The 12,137-nt window shown below is 42.8% G+C and overlaps 1 protein-coding gene across 1 annotated transcript in view; it reads right to left on the bottom strand.

The window, feature by feature from the left end:
* Positions 1-264: 264 nt before the first annotated feature.
* LOC111225618 (unconventional myosin-X-like) overlaps positions 265-12,137 on the bottom strand; it is a 34,667-nt gene continuing 22,794 nt past the window's right edge. Inside the window, 30 exon segments of the mRNA XM_022750596.1 lie at positions 265-603; positions 1,177-1,368; positions 1,478-1,654; positions 1,920-2,023; positions 2,081-2,273; positions 2,575-2,698; positions 2,901-3,037; positions 3,454-3,661; positions 3,757-3,905; positions 4,162-4,310; positions 4,622-4,742; positions 4,845-5,002; positions 5,197-5,391; positions 5,879-6,021; positions 6,508-6,563; positions 6,832-6,925; positions 7,039-7,134; positions 7,273-7,377; positions 8,182-8,320; positions 8,411-8,534; positions 8,700-9,604; positions 9,669-9,955; positions 10,065-10,171; positions 10,282-10,399; positions 10,576-10,700; positions 10,799-10,879; positions 10,992-11,094; positions 11,554-11,636; positions 11,714-11,782; positions 11,908-12,000. Of these exon segments, the coding sequence (XP_022606317.1) occupies positions 499-603; positions 1,177-1,368; positions 1,478-1,654; positions 1,920-2,023; positions 2,081-2,273; positions 2,575-2,698; positions 2,901-3,037; positions 3,454-3,661; positions 3,757-3,905; positions 4,162-4,310; positions 4,622-4,742; positions 4,845-5,002; positions 5,197-5,391; positions 5,879-6,021; positions 6,508-6,563; positions 6,832-6,925; positions 7,039-7,134; positions 7,273-7,377; positions 8,182-8,320; positions 8,411-8,534; positions 8,700-9,604; positions 9,669-9,955; positions 10,065-10,171; positions 10,282-10,399; positions 10,576-10,700; positions 10,799-10,879; positions 10,992-11,094; positions 11,554-11,636; positions 11,714-11,782; positions 11,908-12,000 (4,740 nt within the window). The 3' untranslated portion in view covers positions 265-498.

Below are 12,137 nucleotides of genomic sequence, written 5' to 3'. Positions count from 1 at the left end.
AACTCGGAGGAGGAGTGAGAAAGAAATCTAACTGAGAGAGTGTGGCTTTCTTCTGTCTGGCAGTGCACTGGGGGGGGGGATAGGGAGCCACCTGGGACAGACTGGGCGGCTGAGTTGTGCTTGTAAATTACTGAGATTTGTTTGTCCGGAAAGGAAAGCGGAGAGAAGTTGTGGAGTTGTGCTTGAACATCTACATGCAGGACTACAACTGGGGGTTATGTATTTGAAAGGACCGTCCCAAAATACAGGTTGTTTTCTTTGTCATGCTCATTTTTAAATAAATCCCTTATCCCAAGTGAAACCCAGGCCAGTAGTAGAGTGTGCGTTTTGGCTTCTGTGTCCACTCTTCCCCATTTTGCTTTCCTCGCTCATCCACCGCTCTTGATTCAGCCGTGAGGATTAGCTGGTTGGTGCGACAAAACCAACCAACTAATGCCGTGGGGCCGAGGCATCTGCTTGCCACTTGACAAACCGAGGGCTCTGATTGGTTGGTGCCGATCACCTGACCCAGGAACTGGCGACGCTGGTCACTGACATGATGCTGCAACGTTTCTTCACCATCATATTAATGTAGGCCCTCATGATCTTGGTGATCTCTCCAACCTAAAAAGTAAAAAAATATCCCTCAGTTTGCACATCGGTGTTAATGAGTGGTTAAGAGCTAAAATATTAAAGTGACATTTTGTATGGCAACGGCACTCTGTCAGTCCAGAACTGAAATAAACTGAAATATCTCAACAACTGTTGGACGGATTGATATAAAAGTTTGACATTCATGGTCCTCAGAGGATGAATCCCACTGACTTTGTTGATCCCCAAACTTTTCAAATTCAATCAGGTGTAATTATAAACAGGAAGACAAGACAAAACAAACAAGAATATAAAAAGCAGAAAAAGAAGCATAAGATGAAACATAAGACAAATAATTAGTTGATGAACACAGAATTATTGAGTAACCATTTTGATAATAGAGTCATTCTTTAGTTTTAGTAATTTTTCAAGCTAAAATGCCGACATATAGAAAATTGCTTTTTTTTTTACTGGTTGCCGGTGTTTTATAGATCAAGCATTAATCGAATAATTGAGAAAATAATTGGTGCAGCATTCAATAATGAAAAAAAATCATGAAAAAGGAAATGAAAAAAAAGAAATAAAAGGTAAATAATGAGCTCTCACCAATGGAGTCTCAAAGAACATCTCCCTTTCATCCACGATGATCTTGTAGGTGCAGGGCTGAGAAGCCCCGAAGAAGGTGATGTGTTCGTACTGGAAGGTCTCCAGAGGTTTGGGTTCACCTCGTTTATACACAGACACATTGTCAGCACTCACACCCAGCCACAGGTCGTGAGGGAAACCGCCTTCTTTACACTGCAGAGAGAACAGGGTAGGGAAAGGTCTACTTGTCAGATTTTAACAACAGATTTAACATTTTAAATTCTATTGCACCATCACTCTTCTCTTCTAAGTCTTCTCTCACCTCCACGTCAAACAGAGTAGATCCATATCCAGGCCACTCCTTAATGATGCTCATATATTTAAGCATGGCCTGGTGCTGGGGCATTCCCTGCAGTCGGGTCCACTTCTCCAGCACGCTGGTCCGTGTGGCTGACGTCTCCTCTTTCACCCACATCTCCAACATCTGCTCCTCCTCCACCTGAAACGTCACAGGTCAGCCAGTCGATTAAGAATATTCTGTCAAACTCTCAGTCAGTCAGAGATTTATAGGATTTATATGCTTTTAGAGTAATGAGCTCACAAAATGATATATTGCCGCAATGCAAATTGAATTAAAAAAGTAAGTTAAAGAGTTCTATATGAAATAGGTAGAGTTTAACATGTCATATGTTACACCACTAAAAATACTAGTTACATGTAATGCATCAAAAAGTCTGCAGGACTTGTAGCAAAGGGGCAAAAACCTTCTGTTTCTTCAGTGAACCAGTCTTGAAGCTCCTCCTCAGGGTACCATCCAGGAAGCTCGGGGTCTTTCGTTTCTCCGTTCCGATAGGAACACCTCCTTGTCCTCCAACCAAGCCCTTTCCGTCTCCCACTCCTCCTCCGCCGCCTACTCCAGCGCCACCTGCAGCCCCCACGCCCGGCTTGGTGGAGTGGAGGATGCGATTGCGGAGACGTCCGATTGGATAAACGCTTCCCAGGCTCCATCCGGCCCGGCCTGCACCGTCGCCGTGGAGATACTGGAGACGTAGAGCGGCCAGGTGCTGCAAAGTCTCCTCTGACCCTGGGAAGTGACCACTTATCAGGGACTCATGAGCCTGAGAGAGAAAGAGAGAGCAACACATTTTATGTTTTCAAGAAATGGATTTAAGGACATAATAATCAAATAAAGTATTCTGTACAACTTACTAAACTTTAACTTAAATAAAAATGCTATTTTTCTTACATCCTGACTATTGATAATAATATAAATATCACTATGAGTAATTGGTGAAAACTGTTGCCTACCATGGTCTTAAAATAAGAGCTAAAAATAAGAAAAATAAGGGATCTCATTCTCAGTTAGCAGTAATTATTACCTCTTGTGAATATTGGCTCCAGTTGTGGAGTAAATCTCACCTGTTCAAACATGAAAGCAAACTCCACTCCCTCTTTGGGCATGCTCTCCACATCCAAGAAGCAGTAGAGTTTGAAGTAGAGTTTCCACTCTCCTTCCTCCTCCTCTTCTTCACTACCTGCCAATCTGGAAAACATACGCAGCAGACTCATGTAGAATCCCCAAGCACAGAAACATAAACCAAAGTAACAATTAACAGCAAAACTGGCCAATTACAATCATCTCTAAATCAGTATTTACATTATATGATACTTAACCCAACCAAACAATTGAAATCTGTGCCAATAGAATTCTTATAGATTAACGCAGGGTATGAAAAATTAGATACCTTTCAAACTTGGCCAGAACATCTGCCACAATCACTCTGCTCTCCAAAGCTCGGTCTGTGCAGGCGTTGTGTTCAAACAGAGAAAACAGGTTCTTGCTTTCCTCCATGGCCAGGCCTCTGATCAGCTTCTCCACAACCTGCAGCAGCAACATTAAAACACACTTTCGTTTTCACTCTGAAATGTAATAAGTGGAGCTTACATTTATATTTTTCTTTAAAAATTATCTTTTGCAGATGTTTTTTTCAGTTTTATACACTTTTTTGCTTTTTCTCCTTCCTCTACTTCCTCCTATAATTTGTCACAATAAGAGGGGACGAAAAAGGAAAAAACAAATCAAAAAATACACAATACTTGTGACGGTGTTTCCCCTTCAGAATAAATTAATGTAAGACAGATGTTTAAAATGGATATTATTCACTACATATGGGGGACTGAATGTCCCATAAACACAGAGGAAAATGTAGAAACACTGCCTTTATATCATCTCTCAGGTGGGCCCAGAAAAGTGTTTGTATGATTTGTCAGTGTATGAGTGTGTTTTCTGAGGTGCACCTCTCCAGCTGTGGTGTGCGAATTGATGGAGATCTTGCAGGAGCCTCCGCCATGGCAGTAAACGGTGGTGCTCATCTCCTGTCTCACCAGCAGGGCGGCGATCTCCTCCTGAGAGGGAACAAACTCACGAGTCTTGGTCTTCTTCAGGGATTCCCCGATGAAAGCAGCGTAGCGCTCGATCTCTGTGCCGGGATAGCGCTCACGTACCCTGAATCAAATCCCGTACATACACATTTTATTACACCTTTATCCCATGAATGACAAATCAAAGAGGCACTATCCAAACTGCAAACACACACTGACCTCTTGAGGTGGAAGCGGAGGTATCGGAGGATGGCTCGACTGGGCAGGAAGGTGCAGCTCATGCAGGTGAGCAGGTGCCAGTGTGCCCGATTGGCTGGGCTGTTAGGCTGAGGTACATGATTGGTCTGCTTGATCACCTGACAATATACCTGAAAAACAGAAATATGGAGGAGATTTTAGAAATCTGAAAAAGAAAAAATGTCAAATCACTGTATACACATTGCTTTTCTTATATGTTATATTGGAAAAAGCACTAAGACGCAACTTCTAATATATTTTCATAAAGCTCACACTACACACCACTGTGTTTCTTTATTCAATTCTAACTCTGTGTCTAACATCTTATAAACAAACCAAATTTTTCTGCTGAGACCAGACAAGAAAGTAACTTCAGTTTTCAAGTACCTCATCCCTGAGAGGGCGCAGGTCCTGGCAGGTCTGCAGGATGCCCTGAATGATGGGCACCGTGTCTGCCAGAGTCTCCATCTCCTGCAGCGAGTTGAACACTCGCACCGCCTCATCCTGCAGGCTGGCGTAACCCTGCTGCCTTTGCACTGCATGGAGAAAGACAAAGGGAAGAAAAGGTGAACAAAGACCAAACTTTTTGGTAGAAAAGGGGAAACGTGATCGTGGATGCGAATGTGGGAGGTAACATAACAAAAGAACTTAGAATTGATATTCAGCCATATGATCTGTTTCAGTGCGGAAATCTGCAAACACGACCAGTCATATCACGTTTTAATATTCATGTATCTATATGTGCACAGTTTGGGAAAGAAGAGGAAAAAGAAGACAAGACGCAGGATGAAAAGGAGGAGGAGGAAGAAGAAGAGAGTGTGTGTTGCAGAGTAGGAGTTTTACTTACGGGTGGTGACCTCTCCATAAGGGAGCGGCAGTAGAGGGGAGTGCAGAGGGTGCTGAGTGTATCTGAGGATGGGGTTTCTCCTGTACATCTGCTCCACTATGTCTGGGTTCACACTGTTCTCCTGTGGGAGTGGGAGGAGATTACGATCAACTTTAAAACACATTTTCTGTTGATGCATTATAAATCTTCTCTTCCTGTGTCTGTGTGCATTTGTCTGTTTTACCTTGATGTCTCTGATCAGCTGCAGAGTCGGAGTTTCTATGGGGGTCTTGCTGTCTATGACTCCCTGTATAGCAGCGGTCCACCTCATGGCCTCATTCAGCATCTTGGTGTAGAGGCGGTAGGAATGCTTCCTCCCGTACACTATGATGTTCCAGTAACCTGTAAAAACATTTAGCATGTATTACTATAAAATGAAGAAAAAAAAAATTCCCCTAACGGAAGGTTTTATATGAGAGATATATTCTCTGTAATTTAGCAGGTGCTACATAATTGCACATGTAGCACCTTCTATGTGTAATCCCTGATTAAAGTTACTACTTTCTGTCTCTTTTGCCATTTCTCTCCATCCTCACCTGTCTCCCTGTGCACTCGTTCATCTGGCTGAATGACAGAGCAGAGGGAGTTTAGGACCAGAGTTCCCATCTTGGAGGAGTTTCGCTCTGAGCTCTTGTAGTAATCCAGGGAGTTGTGGGTCAAAACAAACCAGCGCTTCTTCAGCTTCAGGGATGTGCTCTTAGCGTTCGTCTTCATTTCCTTTTGGAGCCAACCTGAAAGATGATGAGAGTAGAGAAGGAGAGAAGAGGAAAAGAGTCAGAGAGACAAGGAAGAATGTAAATGATTTTCACAGCAGGGTTAACCAATAATTTAGTTTTATTTCTCTGAGTAATCATATGGTGACAAATTTCCCACCTTCAGTGTCTAAATGTATGAGGCATTTTACTAAAACCTTTCAAACACGCTTTTTTAAAATACTTCCACATTTTATTTATTCATACATATTTCAACAGATTTTCTCCACTTTGTCACTGCTATTTAAAATATATATATGCTTCAAACTAACTATATATGCAGGTCTTCTTAGGTCTTCCCCTAATTTGACAAACAATTTTGTATACCAATTAGCACTATCTGTAAATGGTACATTTTACGTGTCTTATTATAGTCCCACAGTTCACAAAAAAAGTAATGAAATCTTACTACAGGAAGGTGCATGTAAAAGCTTGTACATATCTAAAAAATAAAATCTCTTCTCACCTCTGACAAGGAACTCCTGCCCGTCGATCCTGGCGTCTCCTTTGGGTTTCTGCAGCAGACTGATCCAGTGATGCATCTCCTCTGGTGTGTCACTGTTGCAGTGGATCACACGGTTGGCAGTAATGATGACAAAAGAGTTGGGCCTGCAGAGGTCAAGTGACAGAAATAAGATGGCATACTGAGTTTTCCAGTTAACACAAAAAAAGCAGAACTGCCCTGTGCCATGTGTTCAAATTTATTGTGAGAGGCACAAAAAGAGTAACTCAGTCGTTACTAGTTTTGTGTCACTCAGCAGCAGAGTCCAAGTTAATCCAGAGTGAAAAATGTTTTATTTTGAAATACAAGCTGTACCGAATTAGTCTATTCAGACTACACTCCTTTTCTACAATATTTTCTATGTATGATTGGAAAACATCAAATCAGCAGATTTCTTTTTATAAAGAAATTCTCTCTCTCTCTTTTTCATTTAAGAAACTATTTTTGAGATTTTAAATATTCTGAGATTTTCATTGACACCAAAAATATTCTGCGATCAAATTCAGGGAATTTGCTGTGCAAAGAACAAAATGGTCCCAGACCTGCTTAGTAAATCAGCATTTTGCTTCTTTTTGATGATCAGACCAACTTACCGATCAGGGTTGTCTGACGCACAAACAGAGTCAATCAGCCCGACGTCAAGGGTTCCCTGAAGGAGGAGTGGAGAATGATTTAAAACATTAATGAAATGCATCATCACTTCTACAGCGTCATGTTCGCAATTACAAAGTGACCTAACTCATAGCTTTTTCATGATAGTTGCTTTAGATCAAATTCATTGTACCCTCTAGAGTAAAAGCCATAAAATAAAAGCCGCCTCACAGGATATTGAACACACATATTGTGTGGAATAAGTGAGAAATGACAGAGGGATAAACACATAAAAAGTTATTGCATTATATTTTTTCAAGACTGACCACAGCGTTCTTTGGATTGGCCTGTTCGTGGGACATCTCCAGCAGCTGCTCAGGAGTGCAAACACGCACCTTACTGAGGACATTAAACCAGCCACTGCACAGAGAGACAGAGGTGTTGTCACTATTATCATCATCAATCTACTCAGATTAACTGTGAATACGAAACATGTTGCTGTTTTCTACATAAAGACTTCATCTGGACAGCACCTTGCATCCTCTGGTGACTCAGCAAACACCTGATAGGTCCTCTCATCCGTCACGATGTTCAGAGCGTTCTCCTTCTCATGATTATCCATGATCTCCCTGTACACATGCGCACACGCGCACACAAACACACACACACGCACGCGCGCACAGGATATAATTGCAGCTGTTATCTAGAAAAAGAAAAAGTAGTAGTGAATATGACAATGTGTGTGCGCGTGTCGTGTTGGATCTTACTTGGCAGCTCTGATATCGATGGTTCCCTTCAGCTTCTCCTCACTGTCGTTCTCGTAGTACATCAGCTTGCTGTCCCTCAGCACAAACCAACGCATCTTCCAGTTTCTAGGGCAAAATGAGACACAATGAAAATAACGGCCAAGATAACACACTCTAGATATTAGAAAGGTTTATCTGACTTGACTACAAATGATAGGTGCACATATTGTGCTTCATTTCTATTTGCAATACAAAGTGAATTTGCTTCTTTATATAGAATAAAATCTGACATATGAAACATGTATCCAAGGGTGGAAGTACCTATTGATGAAAACTATATTGTGCAATTTAAAAACTTTTTAATGTATGTGTAGTTTTTGAATAATAATCATAATCATAACAATAATAAATGATCTTTCTAATAAGTAACTCACTAACTTGTTGTCTAAATGCATTTTAAATAATGAAAGATCTACTTTTTTGAAGTGGAACATCAACTGACACTAAGTAAAGCATCAGTAAAGTCACTGTACATCAGCTTGAGTAGGACACTGTAGTTCGCCAGTTCTGCAGAGGGTTTAAAGCTTCAAGTTAGACAAATACCCCAAATACTTCAACAGAACACTGGACTATCTTAAACAACTCAAGACATATTAACCTTGTCAATTCCATTCAATATATTGAAAAGGTCTTTGAAAAAAATCAAGCTCACATGCAACCACTAGTTAAACTCTTAATTTCATGCAGCATGTAACATGAAAACTGAATTTAAAGGATTTTGGAGGTTTGTCAGGTCTTACTGACTCATGGATAACTACATCATCATTCAACTGAAACATTCACTGGACATTGTATTGGACTGCACTTCCAGCAGAGATGTGGTTTCATTTAATTAGCATGCAGGCTTCACTCAGTAACAACTACAACAACCTCCGTGACAGAGTGGAGAGGCCTCCTCCTTTCTTGTAGAGCCAGCCGGACTTCAGAGACTCTTGTTTGGACCGGAACCACATGAAGGTTTCATCTTTCAGCACACACCAGCGCCTCCGCCACGGGATCATCAGTCCAGCTGGGGGAGCGGAGGAGAAAATTTTAGGTAAAATTTAAAAAGGTGGTAAAGGCTTAATTTCAGAATAAGACACAGATAATATAAATTCACCCTTCATGTAGAGGTAGCCATGGAAATATGGCGGCCCATTTCCATTAAGCAAAGTCACTCTGCCGTTTGTCACTTCCTCATCAGTGTCCATCATCCCATCATGCTCATCATCACTGTCTGCATACTGGAACAGCGGACAATAACATTCATGAGTTACTACAGTAAACAATAAGAAATGACAAAGTGTGTCACACTTTTAGTTTATACTGAACATCGATTGTAACTGCAGAGCTGCTCATACATATCTGCGTGCACGCGTGTGAGGATGCGTGTGAGTGTGTGTCCTCACAGAGTCAGAGCTGCCTCTGTAGGACTCAATGCTGGCGTTGGTGCAGGTTGACTTCCTCGGGTGCTCCTCGTCCGCCACCGCGGCGCTGCCACGGTTGCTCCCGGATACAGAGCTGTCATCTCCCGCAGTGACGGACCCTTCCTCCTCCTCCTGGTCGTAATCCGACTCTGTGTCGGCCGGCATGCTGTAAATTGGCTCTTCCCCGTCCACCAGGCTCTCCACCATGCTTACCTTCCTCTCCGGCTCCAGCTTGGCTCCCTCCTTCTTCTCCCCCTCTCCCGGGGGAGGTGGAGGTGGTATAGGAGGAGGTGGAGGTTGAGGTGGAGGGGCAGCAGAGCCATCTTCAGGTGGAGGCAGAGGAGGAGGGGGAGGAATTCCAGCGGCAGGTGCACCGTCTGTGGGCAGAGGAGGTGGAGGAGGTGGTGCAGGAGGCACCGTCCCCTCTGCAAAGGCAGGTGGGGGAGGAGGGAGCTGAGCAAATATCTCCTGATCCACAGGAGCATCTGTCTCAGCAGGAGGAGGGAAGTCAGGGAGAGGGATGCACTCCTCCTCAGCATGGAAGCCTTCATCCACCTCTTCCTCTTTGGATGCACCTCTGGCGGCACTCTTCCTTTTCGGCGCTTTCGCCTCGGCAGCAGGCTTCGCTCCTACTGCTCCAAGGGAGGGATCCACGCCTCCGAAGTTCAGGAGGTCGATGAGCTCTGTGGCCTTGCGAGAAGCCTCCTTCTTCATCCGTTTGAGCTCAGCGTCCCGGCGCAGCTGCAGCTCCTGTTTGGAGGACTCACACAGCTGCGACACCTCATCCTCTCTCTTCTTCTGCAAGCGCTCGATCTCTCGCTCCAACTGCAGGATCTCCTCCATCTGCCGGGCCTCATCCTGGAGGGGAGATGACATTTTGCGTTAATCTGAAAATCAAAGAAGGCAGAATGAGACACAAAATCCCTGGTGAGACAATGAAAATAAAAACACTAGCCTCTGACGATTTTGTCTTCATCTCTGCTCCTTCATCCGCTTTCTCCTGCTCCCCTTCACCAGGTGTTTTCTTCTCTTCCTCCTCTTTCTTCTTCTGCTCGTCCTCCCTCTTCTTCTTCTCCTCCCGGAGCTTTCGAACACGAGCACGCGCCACCTGGCCTCGCCTGTGTTTCTGGAGCACCAGAGCTGCCTTGCGTCGCTTCACGAATCGCCTGCGCTGGATGTGCTTGCGGAAGTGTTTCTGGAGGATGACGACACTGGCGCGTACACACTTGAAGTGCTTCCTGTAGACAAAACAGGAATGCACGTAAGATACATTGAATAAGAACAGTGTCATTAAGCCACAAATTTGTTCCCAAATGCCGAAAATTGCAGTTTCACTTCAGTTCTTACTTGGCAGAGAAGGTGAGAAGGTGAGCTCGGATTATCATAGCAGCCTGGCGACGGACTTCATCCCTGTCTTTCTCTAAACGCTGCTCCAGAGACTCTTTCAAAAACACCTACAGAGCAAAGGTAAAGAGTTATCAGGAAGAGATGGAGGAGGGAATTACTTTGGATAATGTTAATCATCAGTTGTTACTGGTGCTGTCCAACAGCTCCTAAATGTTACCTTGGTCTTGCCTAACTGCCACTCCTTCTTGGTCTTGTCATATTTCATGAGAAGGTCTGTATTCCTCTTTTTATCATCTCCAGCTGCTGCTACTTTTTCTTTCAGAATGATCTTATACCTGGCAGCCAGAAAAGACATGAGACAGAGGGTGAGACGCAAGAAAAGACAAATTGCAGCAACTTAAACAGAGAAAAAAAAACAAAAGGCATTTCCTCAAAAAGAAATAAATTCAAAGACACAAGCAGAAATAACAAATAACAAGACAAAGATAAATTCAGACTTGAGATATTATACCGAGAGAAAAAGTCTTTGAAAGTCCTGCGGACGGGGAACCCAGCACGACGGATCTTCACAGTCTCCAGCATCCCAGAATACCTCAGCTGGTTCAGGACGACCTCAGGGTCAAACACATTTGGATTCTACGAGTAAAATCAAAGAAAAAAAAAAAAGCTTCAACATTAAACAGAGACCTTATGAGATGATATGCCGTCATCCTGTGAGACAGAAACAGACTGACCTTTTGCATGTTGGGTTTAATGCAGCGGATGAAGAAAGGGTTGGATACACTCAGAGTGGCCATGAGAGCATGAAGGGAGTCCTGAGGAGTCAGAGAAAGAGATGAATTGTTAGCACTTTTCTCCACTACGTATTTACAACTCCCTCTACATGTCTTTTAGCATCGATGTCCGTGAATTGCATTGATCACTCACCCTGAACTGGGAGCTCACAGTAGGTTTGCGCCTGGCTGTTCCCATCTTCTCCTCGTTGTTCCTGCTGCCAACCTTCTCAAACAAGTCATAGATGAAGTCCAGTCTGTGGAGACACAGAAACATAACACGTTATACATCTACATATGAGTTCTGTCAGTGGAAATGACAAAGCAGTGTTCAAAAATCAGAACAGATATCAACTACAGCTTGATTTTTATCCCTGAAGTAATAACTGTTTGTTTTTATAAATCACAATAAATATATAAATACACAACTCAATTATGTTGCTGGCAGGTGGAAATATTATATTTCTTGATGAGATTAGTTGAGTAGTTGAGTAGTTTATTTTTTTAAGAGAACAAATGGTCCTCAAACCTGTTTGTGTCTTGCAAAGTTGACATTCTGGATGTGGTTTGTATTATTATAGTTTTCATAATGACAGTTTGAATCTACTAATTGAAACATGTAGAATGACTTTGCATCAAAAGATTCATATCTACTCAACTCTCTGACTTATCACAGTCCCAATTCACTATTCATTTAGTGCATCTGAATGTCTCACCTGCTGTCCTTGAGCATGTTTAGGATGTCGTCTCTGAAGGTGTCTCTGTTCTTCTCCAGGATTCCTCTAACGTCATACAAGACCTGACGGAAACATAGGTTCATTATAAATATCCCAGACGTCACACAGTAACATATACCCTAAGTTATGTATAACTCACCTCCCCGGCATAATGTTTGATACCAAACTGATGATCAGCAAGTCTGGGCTTCACATAGTAAGGGTTTGTCTGCAGCGAACAAGAAAAGAGAAATTCAAAACTCAAAAATAATGTGACGTTTAGAAGCCGCACAGAAGCTCAACATTTTCTTTAATTATGCAAGAAGTGCCTGAACAAATGTGTAAATAACGCACAGAGTGTCTGCTGTGCAACTTCTCCAGCAGAGTGAAGTCTGTTCCTTTGGGGAATCGACTCTCTTCATTCACCAGTGCCAACAAGCCCAGTTTCTAAGGGAGGGGGGAAAAAAAGCCTGATGTTATTGCATCCTCTTTATCAAATCAGCACCACTTTCTAAAACATCAGTCTAATACTATTAGATCATTTTCCAGAAACCAACGGAGGCAGGCGTCCAACACAGCTCTTA

The sequence above is a fragment of the Seriola dumerili genome, unplaced genomic scaffold (assembly GCF_002260705.1).
Source record: "Seriola dumerili isolate Sdu_G_001 unplaced genomic scaffold, Sdu_1.0 BDQW01000149.1, whole genome shotgun sequence".
NCBI lineage: Eukaryota > Metazoa > Chordata > Actinopteri > Carangiformes > Carangidae > Seriola > Seriola dumerili.
This window is presented reverse-complemented; position numbering and strand designations above follow the sequence as displayed.